Source organism: Malus sylvestris, chromosome 16 (assembly GCF_916048215.2).
Source record: "Malus sylvestris chromosome 16, drMalSylv7.2, whole genome shotgun sequence".
Lineage (NCBI taxonomy): Eukaryota > Viridiplantae > Streptophyta > Magnoliopsida > Rosales > Rosaceae > Malus > Malus sylvestris.
This window is the reverse complement of record NC_062275.1, coordinates 10,341,071-10,359,431: the sequence shown is the minus strand read 5'-3', so window position 1 is coordinate 10,359,431 and position 18,361 is coordinate 10,341,071. Positions and strand designations below refer to the sequence as shown.

At 38.2% G+C, this 18,361-nt stretch overlaps 1 protein-coding gene and 1 pseudogene across 1 annotated transcript; both read left to right on the top strand.

The window, feature by feature from the left end:
• Positions 1-18,361, top strand: part of LOC126608629 (uncharacterized) — a 61,408-nt pseudogene that overhangs the window by 39,176 nt on the left and 3,871 nt on the right.
• On the top strand, positions 9,784-12,672 carry LOC126609089 (uncharacterized mitochondrial protein AtMg00810-like). The gene is made up of 3 exons (XM_050277102.1): positions 9,784-10,661; positions 12,258-12,382; positions 12,515-12,672. The coding sequence occupies exons 1-3, from the start codon at positions 9,784-9,786 to the stop codon at positions 12,670-12,672; spliced, it is 1,161 nt and encodes a 386-aa protein (XP_050133059.1).

Below are 18,361 nucleotides of genomic sequence, written 5' to 3'. Positions count from 1 at the left end.
AGAGGCACCGTCCTCCGAATCTCGAGAGCCAGACTCCCAACATGACTACTTTCTCAAAATCGAAGAGAGGGTAAAGGAACAGTACCATTGCTGGATAATTGGAAAGTCCCTATGTGTCAACCTTTGTGCTTCGTGGCAAGGTAGACTAGCAAACATGCCCAACCTTTACTCACATTCGAGACAACACTCCCAACAAGATTGCTTGCTCCAAAATCGAAGAGGCACCGCCCTCCGAATCTCGAGAGCCAGACTCCCAACATGATTACTTCCTCAAAAATCGAAGAGACACTACTCTCCGAATCTCGAGAGTCATACCCCCAGCATGATTGCTTTCTCAAAAATCGAAGAGGCATCGTTCTCCGAATCTCGAGAGCCAGATACCACAGACCACTTTTTCAAAGTGCTCTGACAGAGTTAAAACATGTGAAACTGGCAGCTCCCACTACCGTGCTATGACCAAGCAGGGTAAAGGAATAACATTACTACTTGTTGTTAGGGAGACTCCTATATATGTCGACCTCCATCCCCAACGGACAGGAAGACCTGCAAAAATGCTCAACCCTTCATCATATCTGAGAGGGCACTCCCAACGAAGCCTTTCGAAATATTCAGCTTTCTTTCCCTCCGATAATACCTCTGCAAACAAGCTATACTAGAGCAAGAATATCTCATATCATCAGGGTTAAAAGCAAGAGTATCCCATATCATGCTTTTTCCCTGTCTTTTCTTTTGGCCTTGTTTTTACCTGCAAGACAAGGAGAAAGAGAGCAATCAGTCAGCACTTGGAATCAAGCTTCCAGCCAGGAACTGACTGCCTGGAACCCCTTACCTGATTACTTACCTGGCATTGCTCTCGAGTACTCATCTTCAACATCTTATGTTTCCAGGGAAGATTCCGCATCTGCTTGAGGAACAGATAGGGCAAGTGCGAAGGATACAAGGAAGCATGTGGAGACAAACGTAACAGCACACGTGCCGATACATTCATTACTCTGTCAAAAGCAAAAGTATCCCATATCAGCAGGGTGGAACGTACTCTAGATTTGATGGACTTGTTTTGACCCTCAAATTCTTCAGTCGGCCTTATACTCTGGAGGAAACCAGAAAACCCTCCAGCTCAGTTCAAGAATAAGCCTGTGGAAAGTTACTTCTTCAAAAGCAAAAGTATCTCATATCATCTCTTCTCATTTTTCTTCTCTTTATCCTTCATGCTGCTGCAAGATGGGGAGAAGGTGAACAATCAGTCGGAGCTCTGATTGCTTACCTTGTCTGTCACCTCTTTCAGCAGACCCCCTAGCTCGGCGACTTGGGGGACTCCTACTACATGGTTTGTATCGCGCTTGACCAAGCCTGAAACTACAAGTAAGCTTCAAGTGAAATTGATACATTACCTTGTGCATCTCCACCAGTTAAAGATACCACCCCTGGATGGAGGAAGAGTACTTCCAGAGAATATGCCACATCTACCTATGAGACAGATAAGGCAAGTCAAGACGACACCACACTCCGATACTTAGAAGTTTCGTGATTACGAGATCATTCTCCCACAATATTTCCTAATGTCATTTGTACTAAATCATTCACTTGTACTCACTAAATGAGAGCTTGAACCTATGTACTTGTGTAAACCCTTCACAATTAATGAGAACTCTTCTATTTCGTGGACGTAGCCAATCTGGGTGAACCACGTACATCTTGTGTTTGCTTTCCTATCTCTATCCATTTATATACTTATCCACACTAATGACCGGAGCAATCTAGCGAAGATCACAAAAAGCGATCGTTTTCGCTACCTAGGATCTATCTTGCAAGAGAACGGAGAATTAGATGGAGATCTCAACCATAGAATACGAGCTGGATGGAAAGAGTGCATCCGGCGTGTTGTGTGACCGTCGTAGGCCACTGAAGCTCAAGGGAAAATTTTATAGGACGGCAATAAGGCTAGCGATGTTGTATGGCACAGAATGTTGGGTGGTGAAGCATCAACACGTACACAAAATGGGTGTAGCGGAGATGAGGGTGCTTCGTGGGATGTGTGGGCACACGAGAAAGGATAAGATTGGGAATGAGGATATCCGAGGTAAAGTAGGAGTAGCCGAAATTGTAGGAAATATGAGAGAAAATCGGCTCCGGTGATTTTGAACATGTGCAAAGAAGGCCGACTAACGCTCCGGTTCGAAGATGTGACTACGGGACAGAGGTTCAGGGCCGAAGGGGTAGAGGAAGACCTAGGACAACTTTGGAAGAGACTCTAAGAAAAGACTTAGAGTACTTGGATCTAACGGAGGACATGACACAAAACCGAGCGCAATGGCGTTCTAGGATTCATATAGCCGACCCCACTTAGTGGGAAAAGGCTTTGTTGTTGTTGTTGTTCTTAGTGTTATGTTTTCGGTGCAGACATGCTGTGAATGCGGACAAGATCTTCAGTCGTGCCCAATATGCCGAAGTGCAATCCAAACCCGGATAAAACTGTATTAACGACGACGTGCTTTCATGCCGGAGTTGGCTGACATTTTGTGTATTTGTTTATTTTTTCAATCACATTCTTTGTAATCCATTGCTTCAGGTGGTCAGGAGGTTACTAGGTTTGGTAAATGGTTGGTCAAATCCAGCGTATGGTGATGATGATCCAAATGTGAGTGAATATTCTGGTTATTTTTTTGGTTGTTTAAGAAGAAAATGAAAAAGAAGTGAAGAGCTAGCATCAAAAGAAGTGAAGTTTTGGTGATTTTATGGACAACATCATAATTATTTTATTTATGGAGATGTTAGTTAATGTCGGTTACAACCGACATTAGATCTACTATTTTATTTATTTAACTTACGTGATGTCGGTTTGGACTGATAGTAAGTGTGATATTTTTATTGTGTATTTGTTACTTAAGGTCGGTTTTGACCGCTATCATATCAGATTTTCATGTCGCTTATAAGCGACGTAAAAGCCGATGTTGCTTTTAAGCGACGCTGTTGTTCATTTTTATTTGGGATACTTTGGATGCGATCCCTGATCCTTAACATTATTTGATTAAAACCTTAATGGTATTCAAAGTTTGATCAAAGTCCATTGACTTTGTACACCTCATTATATTACTATTAATATTTATACTTTTATAGTTTTGACATTAATTGTTTGATATTTTATGAGATTCAAAATCATATAAATTTAAAATCCCTCATTATAATACTGTTAGAAACGGTTACAATAAAAAGAATTCAAACATTTTGATTGAATAAATGGATAAAAACTATGTAAAAGTAAGAAATAATAAATGGCAAAAGAATGTATCCATAGTGTTAAAAAAATTGGTACATTTCACATATAACAGAGTGGTACATTAATAAAGAAGAATGGGTACATTATAAATAAATTAGGGTATATATAAAAAATTAAAAAATTATGAGTACAAATGAATTTTCAAAAAATATAGGCCCTAAAAGAATTTAAAACATGGGTACAAAATAAAACTAAAAAGAAAATACTACAAATTTTAAAAAAATGTTGCAAATTTAAAGTGAGTACAAACTAAAAATATAAATATATGATACAAAGTTTAGGCATAAAACATAAATATACCATATGTAATTTTTTTATCATTGATTAAATATACAATGTCACGTGACGGTATACACATGGGTACAAACACAAATAAAACTGTAAAAAAAGATGGGCACAAAAAGAAACTAATATATGGGTACAAATAAAAAAATGAAAAGAAAATTGGTACAAATTAAAACATATTTGCAAATTAAAAATAGGTACAAACTAAAAATAAAAATATATGATTAAGAATTTAGTCATAAATATAAATATACTAATTGTAACATTTTTAACACTAAAGGAATATATTTAAAAATAAAAATATTTTATTATTCAAATAATTAATGATGTTATTAATACCTAAGGACCTTGATAAAAAATTAAAAATGTTTAATTAATGGAGTAACAAAAAGAAGGATGTGAACCTAATATCTCATTTTTATTTTATATTACTTTGCTTCTTGGTGGCGGATTAAGGGGGCTAAGCGACATCATTACACTTTTGGTGACGGTAGTATTGGTGTCGGTTCCTCTATTTGACATTGCATGATTTAATGTCAAATTTTTACCAAAAATCCGACAGTAATTGGTGTTTCTTGTTGGTTTTACACCGCCAGTGATATCCTCTTTTGTAGTAGTGTTTGTTTTCGGTTTCATTTTTCCTTTCATGGTGCTCGAGAGCATAGAATACTCCGAACTTTTTAACCGTTAGATTTTGATTTCTTTATTTTTAAACAAAGATCTGAACGGTTAAAGCACACGCAGTATCCCATACTCTGGGACACCGCAGAAAATCCTTTCTTTTTCGTTGAACTTCGATTTGGTTGTTTACGGAGTAAAAGATTGGAAATATATTAGGACAGGAAAGATAAATGAGACAATACTGAATTGGAAAATGTTGCATTTAATAAAAGTTGCGAACTTTACAAAATTCACAATGAATCAAATTTACAAAGAACATGATAATACAGAGTGAAGCGGGCCTCACATGCCCGTTCTGATAGAGAACAAGTTAACAATGAATACTTACAAGTCACTGATATGGACGAGGCGATTAGATAAAGGTTTTCTCGCTGCTGTAACACATCCAGGAAACGGTCATCCTCCTTGTAAGTTTCATAGATGGAATCCAAGCGACTGGCTGTAAAGAAATACACATAATAAAGTGTTAAAGTGGCTCCGAAAACATGATTCATGCGTGAAATTGTACTGGTCGAATGGATGAAAACACGCTCTTTACCTGTTTGAGGTAAAGTGTTCTTCACATAAACAAAAAGAGCGTTCCCTGGGGTCAAGTGAAGCATGCTGCTTAAGATATGGATAAACTGTCCGACAGATATCTCTAGGAACTAGGAATTTAGAAGAAACAAGGAAACACGGGATAGAGGTTATTCTCCTTGAAGTGAGAATGCATAAACAAGCAGCTAAAATTGACTGAGGATCCTTTTCGGATCCTCTTTGTGAGGATTTCGGGGACCCTTAAGTCATATTTGTTCATCGTACATCGTGCGGCCAGTTTTCGTTAGGTACTGTTTATATTTAATTTTAAATAAAAGTATTAAAATAATTTCTGACAGTACGATATACGATGAACGGACGCGATTTGAGGATCCCCACAAAGAGGATATGGAGAGGATCGTCGTTCACTAAGGGCTAGTTTGGTATTGCTATGCTTTGAAAAAAAACTGCTGTGAGAATAAGCGGCTATGTTGTGAGAATAAGCGGCTGTGAAATAAATCAGCAGAGCGTTTGGTAAACTTTTTTGTAAAAGTGCTTTTGGAAAAAAACGTAGTCTGATAGTGGGTTTTTTTTATTAAAGGAGCACTGTAGCTCCATGTGCTTTGAAAAAAAGCCAGTTTTCCAAAGCTGCAAATAGCTGCTTCAGTTTTTTCCTTTGATTTCAGCTTATTCTCACATCAGCTTCCAAAATAAGCCCATTTTTTTTCAGTTTACCAAACACTTAAAACCCTCACAGCTTTTTTTCATGGGTGTTTTTTTTTAAGCACCTCACTCACAAACCACCCCTAAAATTGTCCAAGAAGTAAAACATTGGGATTATACAAAGCTGCAGATAAAGGAAATTCATCCAAGCAAAAAGGATCCTCAGAACACAGAGCGAGTAACAGAAGCCAAGCTCTCTGTTATTCAAGAACGAAGAGTTATATATTCAGGATTCCTATAATTATGTCACATAAACCAGGAAGAAGGACCTAGAGACGGAAACTTTACTGACCTATAAGAATATCGAAATTCTTATATCCTAGAAAGTGTCATTTACAAATGTCGATGTGAAATTGTAAAACTAGGGTGTCATATGTTAAAGTATATAGGATATGGAGGGTGTGGATCATGACACATGTAAATAACCAAATACATAAGGCAGTTAAGAGTGTGGCTGTTAGAATAATTAGTTAGGATTGTTGGTAATAGACTGAGTTGGTTAAGGCAGTTAGCTTAAGACTCATCTATATAGCAACTATCTCTTGTAACCATTCAACTAATCAAGAAAATACAATTGTGATCTCTCTTTCTCTCTCTCTCTCTCTCTCTCTCTCTCACTAAACCTCTTATGTTATCTTCTTCTCTGTGATCTCTCGGTTCTCTTTATGTTGCTTAACATGGTATCAGAGCCTTGAAAGCCATTCGTGCTTTCTCGATTCTTGGTCTGCTTCCGCTACTATCTTCTTCCTCAATATACTGATTATCTGTTTTGTTCTGGAAATTTTGGGCGTCTCTTTTGTCCCAATTCTCTGATTTGTTCTTGGTGAATTCTTGCACACTAGGTGTTTGATCTTCTGTCTCACTCAGATTCTATCAAGATGATCACTGCAAATCAATTGCAAATATTGCAATCACCGATTACCAATCTGATTGCATCAGTCTCTACTTCAATTATTGTGAATTTGGATGATTCCAATTATCTTCAATGGCAGTTTCAGTTGCAATTAATGCTTGAAGGATATGGAATCATGGGGTTTGTCGATGGCACTAATGTGTGTCCTCCTCAGTTTTCTTCATCTGGGTCTCCTACTTCGGATCTAACCTCTACATCTTCAACTCCACAAACTGAAACTAATGAGTATAAGATTTGGAAGATGCATGATAGGGCTCTCATGCAATTTCTTACTGCAACTCTGTCATCCTCAGCCATTTCTTGTGCCATAGGCAGCACTAGCTCAAGGGATTTTTGGATTCGGCTTCAAGAACAATTCTCTACTATTAGTCGTACATCCATCTTTCAGATGAAAGTTGACCTTCAGAACATCAAAAAGGGTTCTGATTCTGTGTCCATGTATCTTCAACGTATTAAAACAGCCCGAGATTTTCTTGCAGCTGCAGGAGTTATCTTTGCCGATGAAGATATTGTGATATTGGCCCTCAATGGTCTTCCTGCCGAATATAACACGTTCAGATGTGTTATTCGTGGAAGGGAAAATGTTATATCTCTCAAGGAGTTTCGTTCTCAATTACTTGCAGAGGAAGCCACTGTTGAGAACACTGCCCCGATGCCATTTATGTCTGCAATGATGGCCAAAACAATAGTCAAGGATCACAAAGTTATGTTGTTGGGAATTCTTCTACAAATGGTCTTCATAGTCATTCTCCGACAATCAACAATGGTGGTAATTTTGGATTTACTGGTCAACCTGGACAATCCAATTTTTTCAATGGTGGAAATCGGTCAAAGTATAAAGGGAAAGGGAAATTTAACAACAATCAAGGACAGAGATATTATAAGCCTGTGGTCCATGATTTTGCACCTGGAATTCTTGGGACTCCATCTTCCTATCATAATGGTGCTTCTTTTTCAAATGTTATCTGTCAGATTTGCTCTAAACATGGTCATTCTGCTACCACTTGTAACTATAGAGATGCTAAACCTGTTGAGCCTTGTCAAATCTGTGACAAGAAAAATCATACTGCCAGAACCTGTTTCTTCAGGAATAAATCTCCCAATCAAGTCCCACACATGGCTGCCATGAATACTACATACTCAAATTCAGTGCCATCTACTCACATGATGTCTTCTCAAATGTCCAACTCTGTCCCTTTGGCCACCACAACACAATATTCACCTAAAGTTTGGCTCACGGATTCTGGGGCCACAAACCATATGACTACTGATATGAGGAATCTAAGCTTGGCATCACCATATCCAGTCAATGAAACTGTTCAGACTGCAAATGGGGAAGGTTTGCAAGTGTCTCACGTTGGCACATCTCTCTTAAGGACTTCTCCTTATCCTTTGAAATTGAACTCAGTTCTTTATGTGCCCAAACTGTCTCATAATATTTTATCTGTGCATCGATTATGTTTAGACAATAATTGTTAGCTAATATTCGATGCATTCTCTTTTTGGATCCAGGACAAGGCCATAGGGAGAGTTCTATTCCAGGGAGCATGCAATAATGGACTCTACCCCATTCCATCCCTTCTACCAAACTAATCTGCATCCAATTCCAAACTCATGGCTTGCTTGGGGAAATTAGTCAATTCAACTCTTTGGCACAATCGACTAGGTCATCCTTCCAACTTAGTTTCTTCTACAATGCTTAAGAAGTCGAACATAGTCACTATCCATGATCCACCTTCCACATTGTGTCAACACTGTTTAGAAGGGAAATTTAGCAAGTTACCTTTTCAGTATGTTCAATCAAAATCTGTGGTTCCTTTTGAGGTGATACATACTGATTTGTGGGGTTCAGCACCTTGTCAATCTGTAGATGGTTATAAATACTATGTTCTGTTCACAGATGAATGTACTAGATTCAGTTGGATTTTTTCCTTAATCAATAAATCTGATTTTTTTCCCTACATTTGTCTCCTTCTATCATTATGTTTGCACTCAATTTACAACCAAAATTAAAACTTTCCAAAGTGATGGAGGAGGAGAGTTTATAAGCAAAAAGTTTCAAGCTTTTCTTACTGCACAAGGTGTGTTTCATCAGCTTTCATGCCCCTATACACCTGAACAAAATGGGTTGGCTGAACGAAAACATAGACATATTGTAGAGACTGCCCTTACTTTGTTGCAAACTGCTCATTTATCCCCATCATTTTGGACCTATGCCTGTCATACTACAACCTATTTGATCAATAGAATGCCAACCACTGTCCTTCAAAACAAATCACCATTTGAACTTCTATATAAAGCTGTCCTTGACCTTTCTCACTTAAGGGTGTTCGGTTGTTCATGCTATCCTCTCCTTAAATCATATAACATCTCCAAACTCCAACCTAAAACCTCTCGATGCTTATTTTTGGGATATGCTTCTCATTATAAAGGTTATATTTGTTATCATTTACAAACCAAAACAACCTACATTTCGAGACATGTCCTGTTTAATGAACTTGAATTTCCATTCTCATCACTACCAGTTTACCCAACCTCTAAGGTCATTGCTCCCACTCCATCACTTGACATTGCACCATTACCAACTCCAACCCTTCAAAATATCCTTCTCTCACCAATTTCAACCTCTAGAGTGCAAACTTCATCTTCGTTTAGGGATACTTCATATTCATCACCTCAAGGGCATGCATAGTCACCTCCATCCAATTGTCAATCACCTCTCTTGCATACAGGGTCACTTCACAGATCTATTGAGTCCACAGATTTGTCCCACTCTTCTAGCTCATATACGACTAATACCCCACCCACCTCACTGTCCATTATTGCTGCTCCATCCTCCTCTACACCTTCTCCTGTGGCACTTGATTTCTGTCCTGAGACACTTCAAGTTGTTCTGGAGATTCCACCTATGAATCTCCATCCCATGCAGACTCGATCCAAAAGTGGCATTGTGAAGCATAAAGCCTTATATGCATCAGTTTGTGATTCTGGAGGGGTTGATCTTACTACAATCGAGCCTGCAACATATAAGTTAGCTTTGAAAGAACCAGTGTGGCATAAGGCTATGACTGAAGAGATTGAAGCCTTACATTCTCAAGGAACCTGGAGTATAGTAGATATTCCTTATAACAAAAATCTTGTTGGCTGCAAGTGGGTCTTTAAAATCAAGAGGAATTCTGATGGGACAATTGCGCGGTACAAAGCGAGACTGGTTGCAAAATGATTTAATCAGGAGCATGGACTTGATTATGGCGAAACCTTCAGTCCGGTTGTTAAACCAACAACTGTCATGTTAGTCTTAGCTTTGGCAGCTCATCATGATTGGCCCCTACATCAATTAGATGTCAAAAATGTCTTTCTTCATGGTTTTCTTCAAGAAGAAGTTTATATGTCCCAACCTCCTGGCTTTAAAGATCATCATCATCCTCTTAAAGTTTGTCGATTACACAAGTCTCTCTATGGCCTCAAGCAAGCCCCAAAGGCTTGGAATGACATGTTCACAAGCTTTCTGCCTACATTGGGGTTACATAATACATATGCTGATTCATCACTCTTTGTCAAAAGCTCTGGTTCTTCACTTATGATTTTGTTGCTATACATTGATGATATAATCCTCACTGGCAATGACACTCAGATGATTGCACAGGTTATTACAGATTTAACAAAGGAATTTGATCTCAAAGATCTGGGGTCTCTTCATTATTTTCTTGGGATACAAATCACAAGAACAGCTGAAGGGTTATTCTTATCTCAAGAAAAGTATGTGCACGATTTGTTGAAGAAAACTGAAATGCTTGAATCTAAACCATGTGCCACTCCCTGTTTACCTTATAATAGATTATTGAAGGATGATGGGGACCCATTTAATAATCCAACCCTCTATAGAAGTATTGTTGGTGCCTTACAATACTTGGTTTTTACCCGACCTGACATAGCCTTTTCAGTTTATCAAGTTTGTCAATTTATGCAGTCTCCAATGGCTTCTCATTATTTGGCTGTGAAGAGAATCTTGAGGTATCTCAAAGGGACTATGACACATGGAATTCGATATACAAAAGGCAGTTTAACACTTAGATCGTTTAGTGATGCAGATTGGGCTGGAGACCCTAATGATAGGCGGTCTACAACAGGTTTGGTGGTGTTTCTTGGTAACAATCCTATCTCTTGGGCTTCAAAGAAACAACAGACCGTATTAAGGTCATCAACTGAAGCTGAATATCGCCCCCTTTCATCCACTGCTGCTGAATTGGATTGGCTGCAACAATTGTTTCAAGTTCTACAAGTTCATATTCCTCACCCCCCCCCCCCCCAGTTCTTTTTTGTGACAATCTTTCGGCAATCTCACTATCCTTTAATCTAGTTCAACATCAGCGCACCAAACATATTGAAGTTTATGTTCACTTTGTGAGAGAATGGGTTGCAAGTAAGAAGCTCTTGGTTCAGTTTGTCTTTTCTTCCGAGCAGTTTGCTGATATTCTTACCAAAGGTCTGAGTTCGCCATTGTTCAAGACTCACTGCAACAATCTCATGCTTGGGCCACCATGAGCTTGCAGGGGGATGTTAGAGTATATAGGATATGGAGGGTGTGGATCATGACACATGTAAATAACCAAATACATAAGGCAGTTAAGAGTGTGGCTGTTAGAATAATTAGTTAGGATTGTTGGTAATAGACTGAGTTGGTTAAGGCAGTTAGCTTAAGACTCATATATATAGCAACTATCTCTTGTAACCATTCAACTAATCAAGAAAATACAATTGTGATCTCTCTCTCTCTCTCTCTCTCTCTCTCTCTCTCACTAAACCTCTTCTGTTATCTTCTTCTCTGTGATCTCTCGGTTCTCTTTATGTTGCTTAACATCATATTGCATTCAAGTTTGTTCTTGACATAGGAAAGATTGACCTTGTAGAAAATGAAGAGAACTGTGACAACTAAAACATACTTTTTCTTTTCCATTTCAGGCAGGTCTATCCAGGAATATCTTTCAATGTTGCCCTGCAGAAAGACATAAAAAGAACACCCTAATCAGTTTTGACATCTTATCCACCCTCGCAAAAATGCTTCCAATCAAGTCTAACCGTGTCGCTTGTACTTAAATTAAGCCACGTTATGATTGTACATGTGAGGTTATACGATAAAATCTTCCTAAAATAATCAATTCTTCCCTAGTGTATCAGATCTGTACACGAAATGCAATGAAAAAAACATCGATAAATGATACACAATTCTTCGAGGTGATAATGGGAACCATCATGTTAAAACTTCAATTTATTTCCGTGTTTTGAAAGTTTTGAACAAAAAAAAAAAGAATTGCCTGGAAGTGAATATCAAACCACATAAGATAATAACAACTTCAAAAGGAAAATGTCAAAGATTCTTCACATACGTAATCCACATGAATTAAAATTTGACCTTCTTTCGCCACACAAACCAAAAATTTGTCATTTCAAAGCATGCATCCATCAAAATCTCTCAGCCACTAAAACGTTATCACCTCTCAATAGGGTCAATGTCAAATTGTAATAGAATAATAATTAAATCTTTAACAAATATTAAGCAACAGAAATGCGTGAATAAATTAAACAAATTAAGAAATTCTAATCAACCAAAAGATCATAAACAAGGATAAATTTCCATATTTCCAAATTCCAAGTGCATTATTAAATTCCCAGTATAATGGCATTTCCAAAAACAAAAATCACTGAAAAAAAAAAAAAAACTCACCGGAACTCGATCTGGGTAGTTTGCAATTATATATATATTTTTTATTCTTCAAGTCGTTCATCAAAAAAAAAATAAAAACCCCAATAATTAGCACCAAAAAACCAATATTTTGCAATTATATTTTTGTTTGGTCACAGAAAACTAGTGCTCTACCCAAATGGAAACAAGACGAGACGAGGAATGTGGCGGGCCAAATCTCTCCTGACTGGTTGGGAAGTTTATGTTGATTTCAGGTTCTTTTTGCTTGATCAGAAGAAAGGATGTACTTGGCTTTTCAAGGTATTGCATCGTCATGTTTATTTCATCTAGTGGAGTGACAACTCGTTCTTTTTCATATTTTCTTAGTCTTGCTTTTAATATGCTGATCCATTTTCATGTTGCATTTCTTAACTAGACGTCAATGAAAAGGAAAAGTGTTTTCATGGGATTATGCCTTATTCGGGTTTTGATCAATTCGTCCCTCTTAAAGCGTTTACTAATGCTTCCAACGGATATCTCATGGAAGACATGTATTTGGAGCGGACATTTTTGTTTGTAAAGAAAGAAGAATAGGAAATGGAGAGCGTCTATCAATGATCAAGGATGCTGTTAAGTGCAAGCATGTTTGGAAGGTTGAGAACTTTTCAATGTTAGATGCTGAGAGTTACTACTCACAACTCTTAATTGCTGAAGACCTGAAATAGTGACACACCCCAACCCCGATGTTCGGAGGACAACGGAATAGCCACGTGTTGGCCGACATCCAAGGGTGACGTAAGCCATTTAATGAATGCATATGCCGAGAAGAAGTTTGTGATATTCAATCGCCCTGGATGACCGTTAGTCACATTTAAGGTGAGCGACGAATCCTTCCTAACAGTATAATTTCTGCTATCCACGCGACTAAATTGATGCATAAAGGATGTGTGGGATTTTAGCCCATGTAGTTACGAGGTGGGCATATACATATAAGGCATATCACCCCCTCTCCGTTGGCCGATGTGAGATGTTACAATCCACCCAAAGTGGCTCTAATACCATTCTGTCACATCCCAAACCGGCTCCGCCGTAACACGATATTGTCCGTTTTGGGCTCACCATTCCCTTACGGTTTTGCTTTTGAGAACTCACACGAGAACTTCCCAGTGAGTCGCCTATTCTGGGAATGCTCTCGCCCGAACTCACATAACTACGGAGTTCCCATGGGATCCGTAGCCAATGAATCTCCAAAAGGCTGCATGCTATAGGAGGTGGGCATGTACATATAAGGTATATCACCCCATCTCTGTTGGTCGATGTGAGATGTTACAATACCAACGGAGAGAGGGTGATGTGCTTTATATGTACATGTCCACCTCCTATAGTGTGAGGCATTTTGGGAAATCACTGGTCCATTGGAACTCCGAAGTTAAGCGAGTTCGGACGAGAGTAATCCTGGGATGGGTGACCCATTAGGAAGTTCTCGCTCGAGTTCCCAAAAACAAAACCGTAAAGGCGTGACCCAAAGCTCACAATATCATGCTACGGCGGAGTCGGTCTGGGATGTGACATAAACAGTTGAATCGGGTGACGATGAAGAACCGTTATCCTTTAACTCGGATCGATGACCTGTTCGACCAACTAAAAGGTGCACAGGTATTCTCTAAGATCGATCATCGCTTAGGTTATCATCAATTACTGATCTGTGAAGAAGATGTGTCGAAGACTGCATTCCACACTAGGTATGGACATTACGAGTTCCGTGTCATGCCTTTTGGATTAACAAATGCACCTGCAACATTTATGGATTTGATGAACAGAGTCTTTAGACCATATCTGGATCGGTTTGTGATTGTGTTTATTGAAGACATTCTAATTTATTCCAAAAGTGTTGCCAAGCACAAGAAACATCTGAGGGTGGTGCTGGAAAGCCTAAGAAGCAATCAACTGTATGCTAAGTTCAGTAAATGTCAGTTTTGGCTTAACCAGATTAGTTTTCTCAGACATGTAGTGTCTGCTAAGGGAATTATTGTGGACCCTCAAAAGGTTTCAGCAGTGTCTACTTGGGAGCAACTGAGAAACGTTACTGAAGTGAGAAGTTTTCTAGGTCTAGTTGGCTATTACAAACGTTTTGTATAGGACTTCTCAGCAATCGCCTTGCCTTTTACTAAGTTAACTCGTAAGGGGTTCAAGTTCGAGTGGGATGAGAATTGTGAACATAGTTTCCAGGAGCTTAAACGGCATCTTACTCAAGCTCCTGTCCTTGCTCTTCCAAACGACGGTGATGAGTTTGAGATTTACACTGATGCATCTCTGTCAGGTTTGGGTTGGGTTCTAATCCAGCATGGGAAGGTTATCGCCTATGCTTTCAGGCAACTCAAGAATCACGAAAGAAATTACCCTACTCATGATCTGGAGCTAAGAGCAGTAGTTTTTTCCCTAAATATCAGGAGACACTATTTGTACGGCGAAAAGTGCCGCATCTTCACTGATTACAAGAGCCTAAAACATGTCATCACAAAGGATGATTTGAATTTGAGGCAGAGAAGCTGGATGGAACTCATCAGTGATTATAACTGCATTATCGAATATCATCCTGGACATTCCTATTTCGTACGGCTTTACGATGATGGAGTATCTGTGAGTGGACCCTTTCTAGATTGCATGTTTTAAATAGTAGAAATGCATACATGAAAAACATGATTTATTGATTATATTTTATGAAACGTTTTATAAGATATTATGCTTACTTAAAATATTTTGGAATACCATATTTTCTATCGAACCCATGTTCTTTGTAGAGTTTCTGATGGATGACGATATACTATTTAGAACATGTTTTCACACCCTTCTTTATAGTATAGATGATGGATAACTTTATACTATAAAGATGCTTTTGAAATATATGTATCTATGTTTTAGAAAGACTATGTTCAATGGTTTTGTGCGTATCTAGTGGTCACTGTATTACCTTCAGGCGGGTGTGTGTAGGGCACTGTTCTGTGCATATCAAAGATACTTACAACGTCATTCTCTTCTTTCTCTTCTTTCACATAATTGACCTTCGCATCAATTCTGATGTTTGGAGCTCTACATTCCCAAGCATAATGTTCGAACTTTTGACAATTATAACATTGAACTTGAGATTTTTCATACCTCAAGTTTGAGCGTCCTCTTCCATGACCTTTTGTTGAGCTTTCTCTTCTTTCGTAGTTGCTATGGTTGTTGAAGTTCCAACCACGTCCATGCCCATGTCCACGTCCGCGACGTCGGCCACGACTTCTTCCATAATGGCTTCTCTTGTCGTCGAAACTTTCTTCTTTCTTCTTTGGCTGGACATGTCTTAAGGAGCTGCTCATCATTTCCTTGCCTTTTCTTATGTTTCTCTTCATATGCTTGTAGCGAACCCATTAATTGCTCTATACTAATTTCTTCCAAGTTTTTAGTTTCTTCAATCGTCACTACAATGTGCTCGAACTTGGGGTCCAACGAGCGTAATATCTTCTCCATAATTCTAACATCTTCAAACTTTTCTTTGTTTCTTTTAATTGATTGGAAATGGCTAAGACTCTTGAGAAATAATCATAGATTGATTCAGACCCTTTCATTTGTAGAGATTCAAACTCACCTCTTAATACTTGAAGACGAACCTTTTTCACTTGTTCGATTCTTTTGTAAGAGGTTTGAAGCTTCTCCCATGCTTGCTTGGCAGAGGTTGCACTCGAGACCTTCTCAAAGCCATTGTCATCTAATGCTTGGTAGATAAGGTAGAGAGCCTTCTTGTCTTTCTTTCTTGAATCTTTCAAACTCTCCTTCTGGGGTTGGGACATAACAGCTTCATCTTTTGGCTCAGTGTAGCCTTTCTCCACAACTTCTTATACATCGTGTGCTCCCCAAAGGGCCTTCATTTTGATACTCCAATTATCGAAGTTGTTGTTGTCGAGCACTAGAACTTGGAAGACTGCCATAGCGTTGCTAGCCATAGCTCTGGTATCACTTTGTTAGGGTTTAAAAATGCTTCACTACTTTGGAGATGTTTATCTCACAAAGAAAAGTATGACGCAACAGAATTTGATAGGCAAGAGAAAGAAAAAACACTCAAAGTATTACAAAATTTTTATTCTCACACAAACTTAGTACAAGAGGAAACACTCACTCTTAGAAGCTTTGTTACTTCTTCTCACTTCTTACTCCTTACTTCACTCTTTTTCTCACTTCCTCTCTTAGTTGTTACATCACATAGCTTAGCACCTCACCTATTTATAGGCAAGGTTTGCCAACTTTGGCATTGCTAGAACTTTCTAGCTAAGGCTTAACAACAACACATTTTTACAAGATTCTAGATCTTTCTACAAAAAGCCTTAGATATTTACGCATGCATTCCACCAACTTGAGCCTTGCTAGAACTGTCTCGCATGTGCATGGATCTTTCTTTGTGTATGAGCCGGATCAATTATCTTGGGCCAAGACAAGGTTACAATTCAACACGGATATCTCATGGAAGACGTGTATTTGGAGCGGACATTTTTGTTGGTAAAGAAAGAAGAAAAGGAAATGGAGATCGTCTGTCAATGATCAAGGATGCTATTAAGTGCAAGCATGTTTGGAAGGTTGGAAGGTTGAGAGCTTTTCAATGTTAGATGCTGAGAGTTACTACTCATAACTCTTAATTGCTGAAGACCAGAAATCGTATCTCCAATAGGTTTTCAATTTTCTATCTTATCAATACCTTTTCTTTGCTGAAGTCAATTTTCAGCTAACTGAAAAGAGATGAATATACTTTCAGAGGTTTGAACTACATATGCAATTTGTACGTACATAATGTTTACATTATCCCTTAAGGTGTCAAGTTGTAGTTTTGCTTCTAATGTAAAAAATTGCTCCTTTTTATTAAACTTGAAAGGTTAATGGAATCTTGAAATGTTCTCATATACCTCTTCTGATGGTCGCTGGAGGAAGATTTAGCTCTGTCCGAAAGGAAATTATGATGAGAAGGGTACTCGTATTTCACTTTACTTGGAATTGGATGGTTCAGAGGACCTTCGTGATTCTAAAGTGTTTGCTGAGTTTTCCCTGCGCATTGTAGATAAATCCCTTCCTTGAACAAGTCTTCTGAAGGTAAATTTGTCCTCTTTCAAGTTTAATAATGTATATAGTCCCATATAACATGAGGATTTATTCCGTGTCCGTGTAGCTAGTCGCTGGTTCAGTGCCGCGGATTAAAGTTTTGGTTGGTCTTGTTTCATTCCACTGGACACTTTCAAACATGCAGGCAAGGGGTTTTTGTTGAATGATACTTGCATAGTGGAGGCCAATGTCACTGTCCTCGGAGCTGCAAAAGCACTGCAGTCTGCTTGTCTTCAGTTTCAATGTTGCTAAAATGATGTTAACTGACTTATGAATATGAATGAAAGTTCTGCGTCCTCGATATGGTTTGTACTAAATGTTGCGCTTCTATAGAACTCTAGAGCAGCAATCCTTTCCCACCAAATGACATGTGGTTGAAAGGCATTTTTATCTTTGAATTTATGTTGGGCTCAAGTTTGTGCTTTTGTTTCAAAAATGATTGAAATGCATTTTTTGCTCAAAAATATGGTTGAGCGCCAAATATACCGGGTCTTGACCAGTAGTGTCATACGACTAACATCTCTTGTCTATAGCCGAAACTTTGTTTTGTTTGTGTAATCTTAACCTCCTTGACAATGCTAAACTAGGGATGGGCAACGGTTATGTCGGGCGGGTAACTGCGGTTATTTTCCCATAACCGTTAAAGTTTTTACCCGCATAACCGTTTACCTGTATTTACATAAACGGGTATACTCATACACATAACCATTTATAAACGGTTAACCATACTCATAACCGCATACCCATTTAACCATAACCGCGTACCCCTTTACCCATTTTTAACCCGTTTACTCTCTTTTTTTCACCCATCTACCTATTTTTTTAACAACTTGAAAATTAAAAAGAAATTTGTCATAATTTTCTTTTTCTAACAATTAAATACCGTTATAAATACATTTAACATGAATTTTTGTATTAATGGAAATATTATTTATGAATATATGGGATGTCTCCCAATTATTTGACCGTCAATCTATTACAAGAATCATGCATGGTCGTAGGTTAATAATATTCTTGTATACATACATACATACATACATACATACATACATACATACATACATATATAAGGCTTTTTATTCAAAATGATCCCTAAGATTTGCATCATCCATAAGTTTGGTCCCTGAGATTTAAAATCAATAGAAGTAGTCCCTGA